The 24855-nt window shown below is 40.7% G+C and overlaps 1 protein-coding gene across 3 annotated transcripts; it reads right to left on the reverse strand.

Moving 5' to 3' along the window:
* Positions 1-6000: 6000 nt before the first annotated feature.
* Positions 6001-16744, reverse strand: RWDD3 (RWD domain containing 3). Of its 3 annotated transcripts, XM_047085510.1 has the most exons (4): positions 16660-16744; positions 9079-9566; positions 7011-7126; positions 6001-6912 (listed from the first exon to the last, which is right to left on the reverse strand). In XM_047085510.1, the coding sequence occupies exons 1-4, from the start codon at positions 16742-16744 to the stop codon at positions 6798-6800; spliced, it is 804 nt and encodes a 267-aa protein (XP_046941466.1). In that variant the 3' UTR covers positions 6001-6797. The 3 variants fall into 3 exon arrangements, with proteins under 3 accessions (XP_046941466.1, XP_046941467.1, XP_046941468.1); XM_047085511.1 differs by lacking the exon at positions 7011-7126 and having other exon boundaries at positions 6805-6912; XM_047085512.1 differs by lacking the exon at positions 6001-6912 and having other exon boundaries at positions 7050-7126; positions 9126-9566.
* Between the last annotated feature and the right edge of the window lie 8111 nt (positions 16745-24855).

The raw sequence follows: 24855 nt of genomic DNA on the forward strand, positions 1-24855 counted from the left end.
TTTCACTTCAGGACTATATCTTACTTTAGGACTATGTCAGCTCTCTGGCTCTGTGTCATAATTCAGTATTCAAGGACTTCTTCATTCATTTTAACATCCCTCTGAACATGATGCTGATTGGACCTGGCAAACAGAAAGTAGCAAGTACTCTAAATGCCTTACCAAAAAGAGGGAGATAAAAGCCCATGAAAATTCAGAAGCTCACCAGCATGGTGAAGTTTTTAGGGGTCCAGTGTTCTGAGGCATATCCCAGAATATCCCAAGTTGCTTCACCTTACACTCCTACCGCTAACATACAATGCTTCCTAAGCATGTTTGGATTCTGGAGGCAATATATTTTATATTTTAATGTGATTTTCTGCCCCATTTGATGATTAACCCTTGGAGTTGCCTGTTTTGAGTGGGGCCCAGAGGAAGGCTGCAGTATAAGCTGTCTTGCTGCATGGGCCTTGCAGCCCAGATGACGCAATGGAGCCCAATGTAGTCAGAGTACAATAGAACTTAAGGTTTTATATCAAAGCCATGCTCTTTTACATATAGTTATCCTTCTCTTGAAAAAGAGCTCCTAGCTTGCTCCTGGTTCTTCATTGACACTGAACACTTGACTGTGGGACACCAACTGACTATGCGACCTGAGCTACCTGTCATGAACTGGATATTATTTCATCCATGAAGTCATAAATATGGGTATGTACAATGAAGTGATGTGTCCAAGATCAGGCTCCAGCAGGTCCTGAAGGCACAGGCAAGCTGCATGACCAAGTGACTCAGATGACCACAGAAACTACTACATAGCTGCTTCTTCCAGGATCATGCCTCCAGCGTCACGGGGAGTACCCATAACTTGTTAGCCGAGGAAGAACGAACTCAGGCTTTCTGAGGATGGTTCTTCAGCATTACCATTCCAGTCTAAAGTGTCTTGGAGAGGTGAAAGTGAAGAGAAAAAACCTTTTCAGTGGGTAAATCTCTGAGTTGTACTTGTGGTTATATACTTTACCTAGGTAAAGAAATGTCCATGGTGGGGCACCTGGGTGGCTCAGTCGGTTAAGCGACCGACTTCGGGTCAGGTCATGATCTTACAGTTTGTGGTTTTGAGCCCCACGTCAGGATCTGTGCTGACAGCTCAGAGCCTGGAGCCTGCTTCTGATTCTGTGTCTTCCTCTCTCTCTGCTCCTCCCCCTGCTTTCAGCCTGCCTCTCTCTCTCTCTCTCCCTCTCTCTCTCAAAAATAAATAAACATTAAAAAATAAAAAAAGAAATGTCCATGGTGTAGATCTATTGTATATCATGGGCAATGGCTAATGGATTGGCCAGGGAAATCAGTCACTTTGAAAGAACTAGATCAGAAGACTAATGACAGAGATCTGAGGCAGATATATGTGAATGGACCCCTCAGGATGAGCATAAAATATGAGAATATTTATGTCCCATGTGATGTTTATAAAAGGGCAACCACTGCAGAGAAAGCCTTCACTGATTAAATGGACAGGCTAACTCATTCTGCAGACTTCAGTCATCCTCTTTCCCTAGCACCCCCATGCTTGCTCAGTGGGCTCTAATACAAAGCAAATATGGCAGCAGGGATAGAAGTTATACATGGGCTCAGCAACATAAAATTTCTCTCCCCAATATTGATCTTGCTGTTATCACTGCTGAGTGCCTAACCTGCTATGAACAGAGATCAATGCTGAGCCACCAGTAGGGCCTCATATCCTGGGAGACACTACTGCCTCATGACTAGTTAATTACATTGGATCTCTTCTCTAGTGGAAGGGCCAGCAATTTGTCCTCAGAGAAATACTTATTTCAGTTACAAATCAGAAGTTCCTTTCTATAATACTACCAACCACAATATTATAGACATTGTGAGAGCACAATATAATTTCAAAGTGAAAAATTCATTTCACAACAAAAGAAATGTAGCAATGGGCTCATGACTATGAAATGTATAGGCCTTCCATGTGCCAAATTGTCCAGAAGTGGCTAGCTTGATAGAATAATATAATGACCTACAAAAGAGTCAGTTATCTGGCTAGCTAGAAGACAAGACTCTGAAAGTTGACGTGCTATCATACAATATAAAGATGTACTTTGAATCCGTGATCAATATAAGATATTTCTCCCACTGCCAGAATACATGGGTCCAGAAATCAAGGAATTAAAATAAGATGGATTTCTGTATTATACTTATAATCCACTCACAAAATTTTTATTCCCAACTCTGTAAACTTGGGCTATGCTGGTTTGGAGTCTTAGTTCTCATGGAAGGAATGTTTCTACCAGCCACACAAAATGGCTCAAATGAATTAGAAGGTGAGACTGACACCTGAATATATTAGGCTCCTTAGAACACTAAATGAACAAGCAAAGAAAGAGGTTCGCAAAACGGCAGGGGTGACTGATCCAGATTACTACGGGAAAACTGGGTTACTGCTACACCATGGGGTTGACAAGAACTATGTCAAGAGCCCAGGGAATACCTCTTAATATTTTTTGTTCAATAGTCAAAGTTTAAACCCAACTCCTGAAAACGTAGATCCTTCCAAAATGAAGATTTGGCTACCCTACTAGATAGAGAGCCTTAACTAGAGAAAGTGCTGACCAAGAGCAAAGAAAAATGGAGTAGAAGGAGAAGTTATAAGTATCAGCTACAGCTTCAAGATCAGTTATAGAAACAAGTATCAAAGTACTCATACAAATTTGCTTCATTGCTTGTTCTGTGTATCTTTGTATATATTAACTGTCTTTCCTTCCCACTTCCCTCAAGTTTTTCCCTTTCCTTCTCTCAAGTTATATAAGAAAGGTTGGTGGTGGTGAACTTTACAGTTTATCTTCAGGTTACAGAACATCAGGTGGGATTGTGATTGAACAAGAATTAACACCAGGGGCGCCTGGGTGGCTCAGTCGGTTAAGCATCTGACTTCGGCTCAAGTCATGATCTCACGGTTTGTGAGTTCAAGCCCCACATCTCTCTCCCTCTGCCCCTCCCCCATGCTCTCTCAAAATATAGAATTAAACTTCAAAAAAAAAAAAAAAAGAAAAAGGATTAACACCAGTGAGTCTAATAGTAACTGATGGGACCTTATTTCTCCACTTTTGGGGGGAAGGTTAAAAGTCTTCATTTGTACAGAAAAAAATAGTTAAATCTGATAGAAGCATAAACCTGTACTTGTACAGAAATTTAAATCTGGGTAGGGAGTAGGTGTGAATGCTTAAAAGCTAAAAGGCAAGGTTGTGCTGGTTACTTACTATAGGCACACAGGTTCCTCCCCTCTCACTTCACACACACACACACACACACACACACACACACACACACACATCCATCCTCCTACATTTTGTGGTTCTCCTGGGGTTGGGTTATTCAAACTACATTTCCCAGACTTCTTTACCAGGTGGATTCCTGTTGAGTTTGCTCAATAGGAGACACTGCTGGGAACTCTGCAAGTGGTACAGGTTCCAGCACTGTGACGGCTGTTGGCATTTGCTGCAGTGGCAGCAAGTGGCAACTCCAATAGACCAGAGATAGTACCTATCAGCAGCGGTAGCTCTGGGACCAACTACAATAGTCTTTAAAGTGCAGCAGCAGGTAAATGTTTCATAATTTCTAAACGCTGAGTAGATCGCCCTCCCCTCTTTTTTTCTTCTCTGTCACCTAGCTCCACTCCCTCTCCTTTTTGCTCTTTTGGTCTTCTAACCAATTCCTGTTTTAGACTCACTGTTTGAAATATCTAGGCTGGTTTCTGGGTTCCTAACTGCACTTTAACTAATGAACCATTCTTGAATTCTTAATATTTTTCAGTTCTAGAATTTCTATTTGTTTTTTGTTTTGTTGTTTTTCAAATATAAATGTCACCTTGTCAGCATGTCACCTTTTACATTTTCTAATTCCAGTTCCAAGTTTGGCTTTTATCTCCTGGAACATATTAAGCCTGTTTCGTGATCTATGTCTAATAATTCTAGCATGTAGAGTCCCTGTGGTTCTATTTCTATTGTCTATTATTTCTGTTGTTTCTCATTAATAGTATCTTGTCTCTTCATGAGTCCAATTATCTCTGATTATTTGCTGAATACTGAATTTTAAAATTACTTATAAATTTGACACCTAGGATAATGTTATCTTATTCCAAAGAAGACTTAGAGGATATGGGGCATTAGAATCATGGACTACCCTAATCCAAATTCAAAGCTTAAGACATTCTGGACCTAACAGAATCCACAAACTTTAGCTATAGTACTAGGACAACTAGTACTTACTCTTACAGTGCAGTCCTTCAGGGGTCCCAGCCCTTGGCCCCCCATCTTCTATCTTCTGGAAGTCCTAATTAGCTTTTCAGAAGTACCTCAAGCTGAAAAGAAAGCATCAGGGTTTTAGTAAAATCTTCCTCTAGTTAAGAAAATAAAAATATAAGAAGATAAAAAAAATCTTCCTCCAGTTAAGAAAATACCAGAGACTCTTACAGACTTTTTGCACATGATTTTAAATTTTCTTTTATTCAGCGATCATCAAATTAAATTCATATAAATCTCTAACACCGTCAAGGTTAGTTTTGCATTCCAACGTGTATACATTTGTGAAAGACTTAGATGTAAACATCCACAAAAAAAAAAAAATCAAAACCAATACTTTTAAAACATTTTAGCAAATAGAAATGTAATTAATTTGGAGAAAGTCATTACCAACATTCAATTTTGCCTGATTCAAGCTCTTCTCTAGGGGTGGAAGGTCAAATCTGAAGATGAGAGTTTGAAGGAGAACCATAAATTAAATCATGGTGTGGCAAACACTTGAGCACAGAAGAGTCAAGGCAAAATGAAGCACTCGCAGTTCTCTTGTGATAAAATTCAGACCCAGCCTCCTACTACTGCTACTGCTACAACCTTGGTGGTTGTAACTTTTAATCCCCTCGTTTAGTAAATCAAAGAAAGTGGTAATAACGTACCTTGATGGTAGTAACTTTTAATCCCCTCTTGTTTAGTAAATCAAAGAAAGTGGTAATAACGTCCAGTCCCAAATTTTCAAGCCTATTTTCAGTTTAGCATATCAGTAGCCTAGTGTCTCCTTGCCATACCGTTCCCATAGAACAACCTAACAACATTTACCAGTTCTCCAGGAAAAAAAATCACAAATATCCTTGAATGAGATAAAATGAACCGAAAATCCCCCCTCGTTGGAACCCCATAAAATGATCATTAGGTAGGAATAACTTAATTGTAAGGGTGCCTGAAAAGTGAGACAATCAGACTGAACCACCATGATGCCAGAGCAACACTGTGAAGAAACACTACCGGCATGCTCGAATGTGCCCTCGCTTATGCCTCCCATCGGTTAGGATTTTATAATTACATCACTGTACTTCATAGATCGCAGGGAGAGGGATTTGTGTGGCCTTTCCTCCATCACTTGGCCCCTTATTTCAGAAGTACAGTTGGCTTTGTGAACACAAATATCCTTTCTGAAATGTAAATGGCTCCTTACACTTGTTAGAGATTTTAATGCAAGCTTTTATTTTCTGGTGTCTTCTCTTCTTCTTTACTATATAGTAAATATATTTTATTTTTTTTTTAACGTTTGTTTATTTTTGAGACAGGGAGAGACAGAGCATGAACAGGGGAGGGTCAGAGAGAGGGAGACACAGAATATGAAGCAGGCTCCAGGCTCTGAGCTGTCAGCACAGAGCCCGACGCAGGGCTAGAACTCACGGACCGCAAGATCATGACCTGAGCCGAAGTCGGCCGCCCAACCGACTGAGCCACCCAGGCGCCCCTATAGTAAATATATTTTAAGATTATCATACTTTAACAGATTTCTTAAGAAATAAAATAATGGTATCTTGGGGCGCAGTCGGTGGTTCAGTCAGTTAAGCGTCTGACTTCAGCTCAGGTCATGATCTCGCTGTTTGTGAGTTCAAGCCCCGCGTACGGTTCTGTGCTGACAGCTCAGAGCTTGGAGCCTGCTTCAGATTCTCTGTCTCCCTCTCTCTCTGCCCCTTCTCTGCTCACATTCTCTCTCTCTCCCTCTAAAATGAATAAACATTAAAAAAAATTTTTTTAGTGGTATCTCTGTATCATTTCCTCCATCCAACAAGTCAAGTTCATTTTGTGTGAAACAGTTTTCCCCTTGTAAAACCAGAAGGTGAATTTTTCAAAAAAGAATTTTAATTTAAATAGAGTCTTTAGTCCTGTAACTGGCAGGTACTGTGCTATCTGGTACCTCAAAGGAAGCGATCATAAATCAAGTTCTACAGAACTTCTTTGATTTTATTTAAGCTAACAATTCATGCACTTCCACAAAGAAATCAGTGTTATATTTTTCTTAACATTCAACTTAAAACATTAGATATAATAAGCTGAATGGGGGAAAATCGTGATCAAATGCTAAAAATGTAAACATGAAAAAAGTAAACACGAAAACAAACCTTTAAAAAAATTCATTTAATTACAAGAAAATTAGCCAGAAAATTGCACAGTTCCAAACAAATCTGCTATACAAACACAAGGGCTCATTTACCATCATCATCTTATATTTATCTTGCAAATAACATTTCATCTATTGAACCTAGTCTTTGCTGGCAAAAATTAGAATACATGGATGTTTTTACTGTTTAATATTCCATAAACAAAATTGGGCTTTGTTCCTGAAGTTAGAATGGTAGCTATCATTTTGCTTCAGAGAAACTTTAAAATTGTTCCCTTGTGAGGATTTCAATTAGCCATTCCCAAAACCCAATGTGAAACACAAAACAAAACAAAACAAAAAACCATTGCTATCTTACTAAAAGATTCCTGTCTTCCATTTCATTTTACCAGCCCAAGCACAAATTCGGAGAAAAGCTTCTTAAGTCCTGCAGTTTCAAATTCCTTTTGTAACTCATCCAACGATGAATACTCTTTGACTTCAAATGCCAGAAACCTGCATTATACAAGAGAAACTCATGAATATGCCTAGATTTGTCAGAGTATAATTATCGATTCAGTTACTTTTCGTTCTGCAATAGTACTAAATTATACCTTTTGTGTTCTGTCTGTACTTTTGTTTCAAACAGTACACTAATCATTTTCTCTTTGCATTTCTTTCCACTTGAGTCCACATCTACTTTGGAGGTTTTCTGAAGAATCAGGTATTCCTAAATGATAAATCAGTACATTAAAAACAGATGCTACTCTGAATCTCAAAGTCCTAGTTTCAAAGGAGCCATAAATCTGCAGGCTTATTTTTCTACGTAAAGAGTACCTCCTTTCTGAATCAAGCAATAAGAGGGCTATGGTGTCTTTCTACACTAGGCAGCATAATATGCTGGTGGAAGGATGCAAACTACACAGGTTTAAATCTGGACCATGCAGCCTACTAGATCAGATTCCAGTCTGGCCGCCTACGCCCTCTGTGCCTCAGAGCCTGCTCCATGACATGGTACTCATAACAGCACCTACCTCATGGGAAGCTGTGATGGTTAAATGAGTTAATACATGCAAAGCACTCAGAGAGGCTGCCACACACATCTATGGCACAATTAATAGTACCAACTACTGCCATTAATGTCACTACTTCCATGTCTGGAGGAGGTTAACAGGCACACAGCACTTGCCATTCCAAATGGCATGGCATCTATAAATATGTACCTGTAATTCTCCACCCTGATATGCAATCTTAGAAAATTGAACAGAGATATTTACATGAAGTGGCATTTTAGGGAAAGCTAATAATAATAATAATAATAATAATAATAATAAAAGAACTCTTTAAAAAGTGTAATTTCTCTACATTAGCAAAGTTCGAGTCAAATGAATAAATACTTGCTAATTGATTGATGGATCCAATCTGCAGAACATCTGCAGAACAGCTGCGCTTAGACTAACGTTCCTGAGCTGGCTTAAAGAAAAATCTGAGACTTTCAGGGAAATACGAACACGGAAATTAATTTGTATTCATTTTGTTAGTCAGTAGTTTACTTGAAATATCAAGTTTTGTAGATATACTATAAATCACCTTAAAACACCTGGCTCTTTGGTCAGACCTCAAACCAAGATTTAGATTAAGCTTTAATTATTTGTGGTATCTGTATGCTATAAACCCAGCACTCATCCGGTTAACCAAATACCAATTACGTATTGTGATAAGCGCCCACCCTAAAAAAAGCTAGGTAGTTATTTTACAAATCTTTCAGATTATAGGTTGTGCAAGCTTAATCGGTTTTGAATAAATTCAATTGTAAGTATTCTTGACCCAACCTATCTGAAAGCACAAAACCTATTAAGTGATTTGTAGCGCTTTCAAGATATAAAATATAATAAGCAGCTTTCCTTGTCTGGTACCACATAAAACAGGTGAGATGAGTTGAGAATTCGAACTTGGAAAATCTGAAGATGATGATTTTGAAAGCAGCTGCTGAGACAAGTCAGGTGGAAAGCAAAAGTTAGGTGGGTGGTGACAAGCTGACAGCCCTAACGATTCTACTTCCACTAACACTAAATCCTCCTTAGGAAGGACCAGCGCCTCTTTCCAGGTATTAGAGGAGCCAAATTAAAGTGTCAGAATGTGTTTTTAACTGCCAAAAAGTTTAACCTTTCACAGACTACCCACAAATAGACACTGTGCTGTGCCAAAGAATGAAATACAAACACGCACAAACTTTTCATGCACATTTATAAAGTTAAGGCTCAAAGCTAATTACAAACATTCATGCACCACAGAGATCTTTTTTATAACCCCTTACTTTTGTTATGCGGAATGATTTTTTTTAAGTTTATTTATTTTTTTTGGGAGAGAGAGTAGGAGAGGGGCAGAAATAAAGGGGGACAGAGGACCCAAAGCAGGCTCTGTGCTGACAGCAGACAGCCTGATGCAGGGCTTGAACCCAGGAACTGTGAGATCAAGACCAGAGCCAAAGTCAGACACTTAACTGACTGAGCTACCCAGGCGCCCCTGGAATGATTTTTCAAATATCATCTACTTATTCAAGCTTTACAAGTCTGTAGATATAATTAGAAGTTAAAGACACTCCTAAGAAGATAGAGATCCATTAACACCATTTTGGCAGAAAATAGCCAAATTCATATTCAACATTAAACTTTCTGGCACCTTGATATTGCTTCGGTCTCCTTGTAGTAAAATCAGTATTATTTTACCCATGAACATCAGTCTTCCTGTCAGTTGTAAATCAGAAGCCCACTTTTCAACAGTTTGGACATATCTGGTCTTTGCTCTCATGTGATCTAAATGCAAAAGAGTCATCCACAGTCCATCATCCACAGTCGTGCCTGTTGCAAAGGTACACTTTTCACGGCCACTTCCAGTTTCTGGTTGGTTGAGGACGTGCCTGAGATTGTGCTGAATCCAGAGAACCAGCTCATGAACCATAGGTTCCGACAAAAGGTTCTCTGCTTGCTTAAGTAACTTCTCTTTCACGGTCATGGACTGGGCCCGGGTCAAGTGTTCCGAGTGAACCGAGATGGCAGGTAGACACGACGGGTAATTTACCGGTAAGTGGAACAGCAATTCTAAAGGTACATCCTCACCCATAAGTCCTTCAGCTTTTGTGAGAATTCTGAACACGGTCCCATCTGTCTCTGGAAAGCACCCAAAAATAATTATTAGCTATACATAATGTGATTTGAATGGAACACTAAGAAGTCAAAATTTGTGTTTCCAGATCTACTTATTTTTCATGAGAAAACTTGAGTTATTTTGCGAAGAGACACAGAATACCAAGCGAGCTGTGAATTACAGATGATCTCCTTCAGCCATACATATATACTCATGGATTCATGCATACCAGCACCCAGGACTTCTCTGGCATTTACACCGGCTATTGCCCCATTTTTATTCAGATTTCCCAGAGGGTTTCTCATCACAGATTTTTTTCCCACCCAGACCTAGTTATAATTCTGGAAACTCGTAATAAACTCATATGAACATTCAGAGAAACAGTATTGTGTATATATAAAATCAGTAATTAATTAAAAAGTGATACAGTACGTTCAAGGAAGGTCACTTTGGGGCAAATTCAAGTCAAAGCAAACACTGGGATGCTGTGTGGTTGCAGGGGCAGAGAAACCGATGACTGTGCATGATACAGTAACTGCCCGGCCCTGCTCTTTTCTTACTTCAAATATATTAGTATCAGTGCAACATGAAGGTAGCAAGATGAACTAAAATGGGGCGGACATCAATTCAGCCCTTTCTGGCTCCAGAAGGAGGAGGGGGGAAGCACACACAGGATAGGAGATGAAACACTCTGCTCTCTTTCAGATTTGCTCCACTTCACCCCTCTGATGTGTTCCACACCACTTCACCCCACTTTTCAAAAAGTTGATAAAACGTCAGGCTGATTCATTCTGCAGGGGGCAAGCAGCACACAGATCAGAAGAGCAGAGTAGAAGAGAACTGGGTGCAGACGGATCTCTTTGAAGCCGACTTGCCTCTCTCTACCCCTACTTCTTTCTCCACACGCCCTCGTTCCATTCTCCTTCACAAGAGAGGCAGGCAAACCTTTTTCATTTTCATACCTGGATTGCTGCCCCACAGCCTCAACAACTGGAACCTGAATGTGTCTCCCTTAAGAGAACCAAACGGAACATTAAAACGGCTTTCTAGCCATCTGATCCCATTAATACAGAAGCTGTTGTGACAGACATTGATTCATACAGGACCAAACATATCTGCTGCACAGAGGTTTTTGTCGTGTTTTGTTTTTTGTTTTTAATAGACTCTTCAGTATCAGCTGCAAAGCACTACTATTTTAAGATACCACCCAGAAACACAAATGGTAACCATTATAAAGATCGTATTAAAGTGATACAGCCAAAATTTGTTGACATAAGAAAAATGTGTACTGTATAAAGAAAAATTCTCTAAATTTTAGTACATTGCTCTACGATCCATCACATTTCTCAAAACCCTTGTTTCTTCCGGCCAGTTCCTCATTTTTAAAATATTTTATTATTAAATAGGGTCCGTATATGTCAGATCAGTACACTTCACTATGTGAAATGGGCATTATAAATACACCTACAGGCAACGTATAACCATTAGGGTGAATAAACTCTCCAGAAAACCTCTAGGGAGCCCAATTTTTCTCTCGAGGGGAAGCTTAACTTTTGAAGATCTTCATACATTCATCAGTCAACAAATATTCACCTAAAATCTGTCTTATGATTCCCATGGTACTTTGAACTTATTTTGTGGTACTTTCATACCAGAATTACTACAGTTGAACCAAATGAACTATTTTCTTCACATTGGAATATCTCAATTTTCTTTTTAGACAACAACCAAGAAGTAATTTTACAAGTTATAAGAAACTTTTTCGTTTTACAGTTACACAGCTCTAAGCATTATGTGGCTAGCTCGTCACCATGGGTCTCACAGGTGCAGAAGTCACTGCTACCTGTGCGAGAATGAACAATGGTCCAACGATGCATGTGTTCTGATCCCCAGAACATGGCAAAAGGGCCTTTGCAGATGTGATTAGGTTAACGACCCCGAGACAGGCGCAAAATATAACACAAGTGTCCTTATAAGAGTAAGGAAGAGGGAGGGGCGCCTGGGTGGCGCAGTCGGTTAAGCGTCCGACTTCAGCCAGGTCACGATCTCGCGGTCCGTGAGTTCGAGCCCCGCGTCAGGCTCTGGGCTGATGGCTCAGAGCCTGGAACCTGTTTCCGATTCTGTGTCTCCCTCTCTCTCTGCCCCTCCCCCATTCATGCTCTGTCTCTCTCTGTCCCCAAAATAAATAAACATTAAAAAAAAATTTAAAAAAAAAAAAAAAAAAAAAAAAAAAAAAGAGTAAGGAAGAGGGAGATTGTACCACAGAAGGCAATATAGTCACTGAAGCCAGATGCCATGATGTCAGCTTTGAAGACAGAGGAGGACCATGAGCCAAGGGGTGCAAGAAATGCAGCTATAGAAGCTGGAAGAGGCAAAGAAATGGATTCACCCTCAGAGTCCCCAGTGGGAACACAGCCCTGCTGACCACTTGATTTTAGCCCAGTGAAAGTGATTTCAGGCTTCTGACCTCTGGGACTATAAAAGCAAGTATGTGTTTTAAGCCACCACATTTTCAGAAATTTGTTACAGTTGCCACAGGAAACTAATACTATACCTGTGCCCACAAAGCAAGTTTTTCCGTTCGAGCCAGGATCTCTTTCTGACAAAACTCTGAAACCCACAGTGTTCTCCAATCCCTGTCATGTAAGTACCCACCTGTTCCTCCCCAGTGCAGATAACCAACTGACAGAAACAAGCAGTCCAGGGAGAAAGTATGAAAAGGCTACTGAGCTGGCCATTCAAATCCTTACCAATTTTCATTTTCCTCTCCTAGTAATTTTCTGGTCCCAGTCAGCAAAAAGAAAAGCAATGGGAGAAATCCTGACTTTTGTCTTAGAAAATTGTAAAATTATTGGGTGTATGTTTAGAAGGAAAATTGCTTTGAGTCTTTCAAAAACTGGAAAGGATTAACATTCTTCCTAATTGGTCTTCTTGGTGACAGGGACTCCCTGCCCATTCCCCCCTGCCAACACACACACACACACACACACACACACACACACTGGGGCTGCAAACTAAAATTACACAAAATGATATTATCGCTGCAGGAAAACGAAAAGCCCAATAACACACACCACTCTGCTGATATAATAAAAGTACATATTCTTTTAAAAACTCGTTTTCTTCCTAAAACTCTAGAAGTATGCATATTACCCCTCCATTTCATATCTGCCTTGGTTTGTACATGCAACTAAACTGGGTGTCTCTCAAGTCAGAATTTTTCATGTAACCACATGTACTGTCAATCTGATTTTTTCGTTAAAAAACGAGATTCAAAAAACAAAGTTGTCTCTATCTGCTTTAAGATTATTAACAGCTTAGAAACAGCGATTAACAGAAAAATAATCATGCTCTAAATCTAATGCTAAGCTCTGCCATTCCCTGGCCTCAAAAAACTCGTTATTAAGTTTAACTCACAAATTCATCATTGTCAATAAACACCTATGCCCTAGAAAACTTATGCTTGCCCTAGAAAACCAAAATTTCCCTAAGTCCCAAAACGATTTTAATCTAAAGACCCCACCAAAACATGTAGGTCTTGCCTCTGGTTGAGAATTAACAAATTCCCTAGTCTTTTTTTTTTTTTTTAAATAAGTCACTCTGCCTTATAATAAGTGTATCAATTTCATAAGTAAAACACAAACTAAAATAGGTTTCAAACCTTATTCTTCCTTACAAATACATGAAAGAAATTATATACCTAACCACACTCCAAACAACAGAAATTCAAACTAGAAAAACTGAACACGAAATTCCACAGCAATGTTACTTTTAAGGCTTTCCCCTACTTCATAGTCACACAAGAGAAACTTAATAAATGCTGTCCAATAACAGAAGACATCGGAAAGTGTAAACAATCTAACAGAAGTTCTTCAAGATTCATTTAGACTCATTAAGAAACCATATACAACTGGCTTTCCTTATACTTGCTTTTTATTTTTCAATTTTTAAATATCCTCAGAGTAAGACTTTGTTCAGAAAACCGGTAAGAGGCCCCCAGTATCCTCTGATACTTCACTGCACAGGGTTTTCTTTCCTCTTGCTCCCAGGCAGCTCACCACAAGCATGCGTCCCCCTTGTGCTTGTTTTTATGTTACAGCTGGGTTTTTAGGTGTTTAAAATGTGGTTAGAGAAAAAAGGAAAAAGGGAAACTAAAAATAAGGGAAGCTAAAAGTGGCAATCCCATCCTTTAGAAGTAAAGTTCAAGGCTGAATTGGTTTTACAGAGGTGAGCTCAGTACTGACAAACAGCAGGAAACAGAGCTGAGCAGATTTAGAGGGGTCAGTGGGTGACAGTCATGATTCATTTTGCAAGAGGGCCCAATCCAATCTGAACATGAGTGTTAGCAGAATATAAAAATTCACTCTGAAGCTACCGTGCAAGCATATTATATGCTATTGAGTCTTACATACCTCCCATTTTACAACTTTTTGATCCGCAAGATAATTTCTAGAAATACAACTTCACATATAATGAGCACCGACTACAGCAATACAATCTGTGACCCTCAAGTATCTTATCAGGAAAATGAGGATTTATAACGGTATCACTCTCCTCTGATCGGTGTGCACGCACATACATGCACAACACTCCCCTTCAGAATCATTCTGAATAAAAGTTGGGTCATACCCATCTCTTTTCTCTGGGTGCTCATTATTGCTCTTTCACAAGTGTTATCCTTGCTAAGAATTATCTTCCTCACGCAGCAGCCCCATTACCATCAAGGAGTATGATACAGTGCAAGGGTCCATACATTCTGGTGCCAGGTGGCTACTTAACCAGCCTGAGCATCTGTGAACTTCTCGATGCACTTGAAGTATCAGGTACACGGTAGGTGACTCCATTAAATCTGGCACCTGGCCCGACTGCACTGTACAGGGAAGGGCAGAATATTCCTGATTTGATCTACCCACAGCCCTGCCTAGTAGACAGCAGTGTGAGGGTTTACATAATTCGTATCCGTAAGAGAACAGTTATACCTGATGCCTCTTATTATAAGCTTACTATAACCTTTGTAAAGAGGCCATGTGCTTAACTTCCCTGAAATTCCCAGCACAAATTAGGCCAACTTAACTGATTCCAGGGATTCAGCCTCTTCAATCTCAAGGCCTTTTAGTTGACCCTCGGGTTGACAGCCTAACCCTTCCTGGGCTACCTCATACAGGAAGTACAATCCCACCCACAATGTCCCATGATGTTCTCCTGATTCCAGTGGCAAACAAGAAGCAGCATATTTGCGGGGAGGCCAGAAAGGAAGTGATGGTGTTAAGAATATTCTGGTATCAAGCTCATATCCTCCAACCCAAGCTAACAGTGACTATGAGAATGGCAGCCAGCAGCCCACTGTATGTTTATTGTGGTCTGTTAAAGAAGTCCTTACCTTACCCTGAATCCCCAGTTGTGAGCATCAAACATCCCTATTTGAGTCACTGAATTGTTCTATTCTCCAACGAACCTTTCAGCAACAAAATGTCCTAAGTTGTTACACTGAATTCTTTTATAATTCAATTACTTATTGATGCCAGAACGCTGAATTAAATTAATTAGGAGGCATGGCTTGAAAGTCATGCTCAATTTAACAGCAGATAAAGGGCCCACAGTGTTCTCACTATTAAGAAACTGCTTTCTTTCTATGCTGACTTTTTTGGGTTTTCTCTGACCTGTTAGCAGCGTCTTACGCTCAGCCCACTACCATTTCATCCTCTTGGAGGTGTGATGGGAAACCATATGTTCATTTTTCCAGGCTATTCCCAGCTGAGTCATAATGAAGAAACTTAGGAAAACTGATGATCTCTCAAATAGCCTGCCTCAGACAGAAGTAATTACCAATAAAAAGAGACATGGAGACAGTAAGATGATGAGAAATTATGAATGCTACCCAATAAGAAATGGGATGACAAGAAAACACTACAAGTAAATTCCTTCATATGGATTATAAAGCTCCGTTATCCGAATTGCTTCACAGTGTCTGAAACAGAGCAGTGGTCACATGAACACAGGTGATGCAAGGAAGAATAAACGAAAAGGCCCAGCTCTGGCTTCCTGTGTGAAGAGGCCACCAGACGATACCAGGAAACCTTAGTCCTAGATGGCTTTCTCACAACACCCAGACCATTTTTAGACTACCTACTTAAAGGTCAACCAAGTTATGGCCACAAAGGCAATTTTAATAGTTGCTGAAACATAACAGAAGGCTGAATCCCATGCCAAAAAATGTACATAATGTATTTAAAATCTAAATGAAAACTGAAAATTATCTGCATCACTGCACTTTTTCATAATCTGCAGTTTTGGTTTTTACTTAGCAGAAGTCACAGACAGGGACAGAATTAGCTTTAACTATCATCAAAAAATAGCCAAAAGAACCTTTCTAGACTGTAAGCTCCTAGAGGGCACGGGCGGTGTCTTTGAAACCTTGTCAGTGTTTACAGGGAATCAGCACACGTGAGCTGATGGTTCGAGTCCCCAAGAGCAACAGACAGCCACCTTTCAGTGGACTAGAAAAAAGCAAAAAAGCAATCAACTTGGAAACATGACCGAGAAAACGTTTGGATAGAGCACTGGGCGAATTCAAAAATTCATTTCACATTTACTGACTACCGTATGCCTGGCACTGTCCTGGGGCCGTGGAGTTTTGTGATTACGTAACACACAGGGTGCCTGCCATCCCGTAAGCTGGGACATTGAATGCCCAGATGGAGTTAAAACCATGGCGAATGCCCTGAAGGAAATAATGCAGAGCTTACAAAGCACAAAATGCAATTTGGGGCGGCTGGGTTTAAGCAGAGGGTGTCAGGGTAGGCCTCTTTCCAAGGTGAGATCTAAAGTCGATACGGGCGGCCGGGGTAGCGCGGGGGAGCGCGCTCCGGGAGCAGGGCCCGGCGCTCGGCCGGTGCCATGGGGCGGGGCGGGCTGGCGAGCGCTTCGCGCCACTGTTCACGTCGGAGGTGGGGGGGGCTCCTCACTCTCCCGCCAGCTCCCACACATCTCCGGTCCCGAGGCGGGTCGTTCCGTCCTTCAACTAGCCGGGTCCCCCAGGGCGGGCCCCGGGGCAGGGAGCCCAGTCGCGGTGGTGGGGAGGAAGGGCGCCCGGCCCCTCCGGCGCGGGGTAGTCACCTGAGTGGCTCAGCACTTCCCACTCGCCGGGCCCGCAGAAAATCGCGGCCAGGGCCGAGAGCTCTTCCCGCGCCGACTCCGCCATGGCCACCCCGCCGCCGCTGCCGCCGCCGCCGCCCCTCCCCTTCCGCCGCCGCCGCCGTCCCTCCCTCCATCGGCCCCGAGCGGTGCGGCTGGGCAGCCACTGGGGGGCGCCCCGCGCCTCTCCCGCGCGCTGGACCGCGAGGGGACGGCGGCGGTAGGAGTCCCGCCCACAAGCTCCTGCTGGTTGACTCCGGACACGAGGCTCGGTCGTTCTGGGGGTACTTTTCCCGGAGGCCTGCGGCGATCGTGCAGCTCACCCGTTGCTTTCCTGACAGAGGGAGGAGGCCTCCCGGCAAAGCCCAAGATCCCCTAGCTTTAGCCCAGGCTAAAGCTTTGAACGCCCACCATTCCCTCCCAGACTTGGCCTTAGGCTGCCTGGGTAGAGAACAGTCTGGGCGAAAGGAACTTTGGCGATTAGGGAGACAAAAACAAGCAGGAAAGTGACCAGCGGGGAGGTGAGCCCTCGTCCGGCTCAGAATTGAAGTAGGTGTTGGGGACATGAGAGGTAACAGAGCAGGTGAGACTCTGTCCGATGAAGCTTGCAGTGACCCTGGCAGCGTGGGACTCCCGGAAAAGGCCCCGGGGCAGTAACAACCCCAGATGCTGAGCTGTAACTGGCGCTGGGACTCTGGAACAGGGCTGGATTCCTGGGACCTCTTTCTCTCAACGCGGCAAAAGCAGAGGGCTGGACCTGCCGGTCCTGCCATTCTACGGATGTTACTAGGGTGGTCCTGGATAGGCCTCTTAACGTCTTCACCTTCCCCATTTGTCTCCTGCCTTTACAGGGGATAGCCCAGACTCCTTGGTCTTTGGGGTACAATCAAGTGTGTAAATGTAGCAATCGCTGGCTTTTCAGTATTATTCATTTTGTGATATTCGATGCTTACGAAACATGTGACTCTTAAAGCTTAATAATGTAATGATCATCCTTGAATCCAGCACCTCAGTTTAAGAATTTGAGCAATACCAATAGGGTTTTAGAATTATCAATCCCTTTTGTTCCAGTTTTGATTTAGTGAACAAGAAGATTACAGTGATCCTCTGTGATAGTTCTATCAGTCAGCATGTTTGGTTTGTCCTTTTGTTTTTCCAAATAACAATTTAAAATTTTGCAACGCCAAGAAGTAGCTGGTCTAGCTCTTGGAAGTTCCACAATTTTTGTTTGTATCAGAAATAACATTTTGTAAGATGAATCAGAGAATTTAGATGGCTACACAGTGACTCCTGTCACTGACCTACAGAAGTCACAACAAAAGGGACTGGTTTTAAGATTCTGAATCCATGTTACCATCCTCAACATCATTACCACTGTTGCTAAAGAGGGATTTTAAAAAGGAAAGATGCTGACTTCCAAAAACAGAAAGGAAATCTAACCAGATAGACTGCGGGAGAAATGCATTTCACAGGATGCCCTGCCATGGGATTTCCATGACCCCAAGTAATTAAGAGCACTGCCATGCATAGTTGGAAAGACAAAGATTTATTTAAACTCACAATTATCTCTGAGGTGGCCAATTTGTTTAATAATAATTCTTTAAATTTCTTTGAGTTATTTCGAAAATAGCAGCAGTGCAGTAGGTTCATAACTAGTTTCTAAGGAGTTTGGTGAACAAAAGAATAAATTGTTAATTTAAAATATCACTAAGTTATTTAATTTTAAAGTCTAATGTCAGTATTAAAATACAAATATTAGTTATTTGACTTATTAAAAGTGGTCTATAAAAAAATCAAATAGTTCGTATCTTTTTTTTTAATTTCCCAAATTCAACGTAAGTGATATGAGTGAAGTAATGTGAACAGCAAGACTCCAGTTGTCAGAAATATTAGGAGACAATCAGGATGGCTGCTGTCAGCTAGGATTCCATGAAATTTATGTAAGAGTACATCAATCTATTCAAAATTTTCTTGTCAATAGGTTTCTTCTTTGCTCTTCCTTTCTCTGTTGATTTCTTAACCTGCTTTTCATCCTCCATTTAGCATGTTTAAATAAAAAAGAAGTCGATGTGAATGTCTTTTAAATTGACACTATCCTAAGGCCCTGAAATCCCATGAATAAGTTTCTACTCTCTGACATTTGGAAGTAATCATCACAGAGAAAGTATAATGTCAGCTTGATATTTCTCACACTATGAAAATATCAGCTACATGTCAAATATCTAAAGCCTACCTTAATGTAATAAATTTTCTTGTATTCACAGGCTACTGAAAATTCTAAATATTTAAATGTGGAATGAATGTCTAGACATGTGGATGAATGTCTAGTTAGATCACTGTCTCTTTCTCTGCCTCTCTCTCTGCCACTTCCTCTCCCTCAAACAGTGTATGGGTGGCTAGAATATTATTTATACATACAACTTTTCTAAATAGTTGTTTTCCCAAGACCATAAGGGGGAGAAGTTTTCAATCTTTCATCTCCAGTTAAAACCACTAGCCCAGGAGATAGTTCCTTTAATTTCTCTTGGAAAACACTTCTATTCACTTTATCGTGAGTAGTGTGTAGATCTGAATACTCACTCTGTATCTGAAATTTTAAGTCAAACCCCACTTGGGCATAGAAGTGGAACACACAATTTTAAGAGTATTAGGAGAGGGGCGCCTGGGCGGTTCAGTCAGTTGAACGTCCAACTTCGGCCCAAGTCATGATCTTGTGGTTTGTGAGTTTGAGCTTTGCATCCGTCCCTCTGCTGTCCTTGTGGAATCTGCCTTGGATCCTGTCTCCCTCTCTCTCTGCCTCTCCCCACCTCTCAAAAATAAACATTAAAAAAAAAAAAAGAGTATTAGGAAAGGTTGGTTAAACGTTAGTATCATGTCAAAAAAGCTAAATACTGAAGTAATGAGACGTGGTAAGGAAAATGATCATAACTATAAGACAAGTAAAAATGCTTTTAAGAACCACCCAGAGGATTGTACACTTGAAACTAATATAACACTGTTAAGTTAACTAACTGGAATTAAAATAAAAACTTAAAAAGAGAGAGAGAGAGAGAGAACCACTTAAAGAACAAAAGAGGCATTAAATGCCAACATGCTAAATGAACCTGAACTTCAGTTAAGTTGTGCTACTGGTTTTGTCTAAAGAATTTCTGTATTTTTCTGTATTTACTTATTTCACAAAACGTTCTTGGGCACACCTGGACTGTTGACTGGTCTGGCCCTACGAGCTGAGTGTTTTGAAATATAGAGATGAAAGCAACGAACCTTGTTCTCGAAGACTTAAGTCTTCGGTTAGCTGGGTAAACACAATGAGCAACAATTACAGGTTCTTTCACCACATTTCCATATTGGTGCTAAGTTTAGTATCAATAGGTGAAAGCAATGGGTGTACCTCCCACAAGTTCCCAGAGGAGAAATATGTTTGTAACGCTTGGGAACACCGTAGGTTTCCAAAAGTACACAAAGTCAGTTGTGTTGATTGGTCATAGCTCTTTTCGTTCTGTTACAGTGTGAAAGTCAAAAATTTATTTTTCACCAAGATAACAAAATAAGAGCAAATAAAATCCATGAGAATTTGACAGTGACTCTTATACCATTTTGTGGCAAGATCTGCCTCTGCCATGTCCAGATAATCTGTACTTAACTCCAAAAGATTGGTTACACTCTGCCTATGAAAAACACGCTTGCTTCTTATGCATGAGTGATAGCAAAACAGTTCCAGCTTGCTTTGTGGGAAAACATCCACATGGCCCACGTCCACAATGCCTTATCAATTTATAAAAACAAGTCTTCAGTACCATTAGGGTTTTAGAGTTTGTATAGTTAAAATAACATCCAATACTTTGGCAATTACTGTAACTGGATTCCTCTTATTAATTATATTTTCTCACATTGTACAACAATGTAGCCAGTTTTTATTGTGAGGAAAAGGGGGGGGGTTAGTTTGGAGACTATGTGACTTTTTAAAAATCCTTCCTTTCAGACTCATAAAGGGACTATAAATGAGGAAACTCTGCCATTTTGGCAAAATAGATTCTCTGTGGTTGAAAATTGAAAGAGGGAGGTAGATCAAAGAACCACATCTATGGGAAAATTAGACCTGGATTTCCTTTTTTTTAAAAGTGGGGGACCTATAGGCAAAAGATGTATTAGATACAGAGAGAGGGAGGGAACAAGGGAATGAGGGAGAAAAAGAGGAGTGGAAGAGGAGCAAAGAGCTGGGAAATAGGAACACTTCAGAAGATGATACAGAAAGGATGATTTTTTATGAGGTAAAGAAGAACATGAGTTAAAATTTGGCTTTATTTCTAAAAGAAGAATATTGCTTCATCTGCTTTTTAAGCAACAGAGAGACCTGAAAACTTCATTTGGAAATAATATGCGATCTGAGATTTGCTTCAAAATAATGTAGGAAGATGGGGAGAAGCTAGAATGTGGATGTGGCTGAGTTGACCATAGATTAATAATTGGTGAGGCAGAGTTTTGGTGCAGAAGGATTCGGTATTTTATTCTGTCTACTCTCGTGTATTTTATATTCTCTACAATAACAGTTAATTTCTAAAATGTATAAAATAGAAAATACGTCAGATATTTGAGTTTTGCATACTGCTCATAAGGAAAAAAAGAACAGAAAAGAAAGGGAGGAAATGGGAGGGAAGGGAAAAGAAAAGAAGATAACAGGTTCTAAAGTTCATACATGTGTTCACATACATGTGTTCAACAAATGTATGGCTTAGGATTCATTCCTAAGAAAAAGCATAAAACCTGAAACTTCAGTGCCCTTAACAAGAGACAAGTGGTTTTGTCTTAAAGGTTCAAGAGGAGGGAGGCAGGCAGCGCTGGGGTACCCCACAGCGTAGGGACCTACTGTCTTTCCCTTCGGTGGCCCTACCCTGCACAGCTTTGATCCCCTGTGCATGCCGTGCTGTGCTGCAGGGCAGCCATCGGAACTCCAAGCACCAAGTTTATATCTGGGCAGGAGAATAGGATTCTGTCCAATCTATTTGACTAGAATCTAGTTCCATGACCACTCCCAGCAAAAAGAGAGGTTGGAAAATGTCATTTTTACTGAGAGGCCATGTATCAGGCGAAAAGTAGAGGAAGAAATGAACCATTATTATTATTATTCCTTTCTTATTATGGAGAAAGGGAAAATATTGGGAGGCAGCTGGCAGTCCCCACCACATCAAGTGGAGTTTTAGTCAAGAGATTAAGTCGTCACACACATAATTTACCCTTTTTCCATCCCTTGACCGCGACCACCCCTCACTGTCTGTCTCATTGTCTCGTTTTATTTTTCCCATAACATTTACCATTATATGAAATCAACTTGTTTATTTGTTTACATGTGTCTCGTGGTTGCTCCACAGAAAACAGGATCGGTGCCCCACCAGCACCACCAAAGTGGTTCAGATGTACAAAGTGATGAGGACACACATGCACCAGGAGGGTCTGAAAGGGTTTATTGCTCACATGCTGAGGCTTTCTGGGAAGAGCAGGGCAATTCAAAATGGCCTAACTGAAGGCAGGGACAAATGGCTCTGCTGTTCACTGTGGTTAGGGGGTGGGTCCGGGGTTAGAATTCTCCTGTGCCTCCCTGGGGTTTCTGTGGCCTGAACAAGGGAGGGAGTGCCCAGACTTTCTTACCCACTTGTCTGGAGGTGGAACAGAAGAGAAAAGGGAGGGCTGGGGCTTGAAAGCTGTTAGCAGCCAGACATCAAAAACAGAGTCCGACCCGCTGATTGTCTGTCTCCATGAGAATTTTGATTTCCATGAAGCTCGGGGCCTTATCAGTCTTGTTCACCTCTGTACCCTCCATGCCTAAAAGAGTGCCTAGCAAATTAGGAATTCAGTGAGTATTCGTGATACAAATAAGCTCACTGCAAAGTGTATAAACTCTTTATACAATTTCTTATTCAACAGAGTTATGGAGCACCTACTATATGCTAGTGACTTTAGGAGCTCTCAGGCATTCCCTGACTGAATAAGACGCAGTCACTGTCCTCCAGAAGCTCCAAATGCAGTTTGGGAGAGGCACCAACCTTTCCTGGGACCAGGCGATAAGCGTCCTGCCAGGTAAACTGAGAGCTTTCAGAGAAGGCCGAGGAATCCTGGTTTGGCCATCATGTTAGACATTCTCCAACATAGGCTACAAGGAGGAAAGTTGGAGTACAAAATGGATGGAAGATAAAACTTTACTTTCATTCAGTAAGCATTTATTGAGCTCATTACGATGTGTCTAGTATTATGCCAGGTCCCACGGAAATGGTTTTTGACACAGACCTCTCAGAAGTTGTAGTGGAGTACAGGTGATAGGTTTTGAGAGGTAAGTCATTTGGTAATCTGTAGTCTGTTGAAATCATGGGAGTAGGTGAGATTCTCTGCCTGCATCTCAAGAATTTCATAATGACAGTGATGTATTTCCCAGCAATTGGAACAGAGAAGCATTGGTTTGCTAGTGTTTCTAACACAATCTGGGTCAAGACAATAGTCCCTTTGTGGTAGGGTTTCTGTATTTCCCTACTGTTTTCACTTTTCTGTTTTGTTCTATTTTCTATGGAGAGACAAACCAAGTCAAGAAAGCAGGAAAAAAAAATTCCTTTGTGGCACCTTTATCACTTGGAAGGGACCCTTTTAAGGGTCTCCCTTAGAAATACACAAACGATCTTAGAATAGGAAGGTTGAGCTGGAATACTTGGTCTATTGTTTCAGATAAAAATCCTGCTCTATTTATGTGATTCTCTTTGTTGTTTGAAACCTTAATTGGCCAGTAATTTCTTCACTGATAGCTTGTTTAGTTTTAAAAGGAACTTTATACTTTAAGGAGAAGCATAGCCAGGGTTCCTACTATTGGGATCATATTACCAAATACTTTGTCCTGTCTCCTCTCTCTTTCTCATAAGATACTTTCCCACCTCTTTGCCTGGTAAATTCTTACTCATTCTTTACATCTGAATTGCACCCCTCCCTCTGAGTCTGAGTTGAGGGCCCACCACTTATCGTATTTACACACTTGCGAGATTGCATTGTAATTGCTCACGTGTCTGTAACTCCAGTAGAGAATGACTTTCATGAGATGAGTAATAGACACTGTGCTTGTCCTAGCTCTCTGGACAGTGATTGACTCTTTGCTGGGTGGACAACTTATGAGCCCTGACTCTGTCCAAAATTGTCTTTGGTTCTGGTCTGGCTATTCTATCTTCTGTTGTATCTCCAACATTGGCACAGTGGCTGGCATTAAAAGGCATGCAATATTTGTGGAATAAACCAAGAATGAGTGAACCCAGAGTTAGAGTGTCAAAGTAAATAGACTGTAGTTCATTTTTTCTTATTCTACTCCGATTCCCACCAGATTTTATTAGCCCTTGAACATGTAAATACACATCAACAATTAGGCAAGCAGATTATTACCTGTGTCTTTACTGGGATCACATTCAGAGTGATGAGGTAATGGGCAATAAAGAGTGGATTATTTCTACTAATACCCAACAGTTTCATACAGGAAAGTGAACAGGAGAAGTATATTATCACCTTTATAGTAATTCTATGTTTGAGTAATAGTTTCCCACAGTTGCCACTTCACTTTATCATATGCAAAGAAAAAATAAATTTTAAAGTAATTATCACAGCTAATATACAATATAAAGCTTTGAGACTGCTGGGCTGTCTGGAATTCATAGGGTAGGTAAAACTATATAGTGTTTATGTCCTGAACTGAAATGGGACACTACATGGTACCTGATCCAGCCTGGCTAAAAATATATCATATTTCCACCTGTGTGTGTGACTAGGGTATGTATTTTATTTACTACTCAGTTAATATTAATCATTTAAAAAATAACAAAGTCACTTGAAGACAGGCTAGTTGTATATAACAACATCGATGTAGTAATTAAAATTAAGTTACTAAACAGATTTTTTACCCTATAACTCATGATCGCTTAAGAAGTTTCTTCTTTTCTTTTCTTTTCTTTTTTCTTTCTTTTCTTTTCTTTTCTTTTCTTTTCTTTTCTTTTCTTTTCTTTTTCAACAATATTTTGTTGACCGTGATTTTGTTGACCGTGACGGTTTTGTTGACCATGAGTTAAGTTAAAAGACCATGTTACGTTGAAGGGGACCAGAGCTAATGATTGGGAAGGGGCCCAGGGAACTTTTCTGTCATGATAGAAATGTTCTCTT

The sequence above is a fragment of the Lynx rufus genome, unplaced genomic scaffold, assembly GCF_022079265.1.
Source record: "Lynx rufus isolate CCGP_SWC_20201006 ecotype Redwood Valley unplaced genomic scaffold, mLynRuf1.p SCAF_2, whole genome shotgun sequence".
Classification (NCBI taxonomy): domain Eukaryota; kingdom Metazoa; phylum Chordata; class Mammalia; order Carnivora; family Felidae; genus Lynx; species Lynx rufus.

Bases quoted from the DNA above. Each gene is read 5' to 3' on its own strand.
- RWDD3 (XM_047085510.1), bottom strand. From the start codon at position 16,744: ATGGCGGAGTCGGCGCGGGAAGAGCTCTCGGCCCTGGCCGCGATTTTC. The intron at 9,567-16,659 runs GTGACTACCCCG...GGTGCTTTCCAG, and splicing joins GGAAGTGCTGAGCCACTCAG to AGACAGATGGGACCGTGTTC. The intron at 7,127-9,078 runs GTGCCAGAAAGT...TTTATCATTTAG, and splicing joins GAGACCGAAGCAATATCAAG to GAATACCTGATTCTTCAGAA.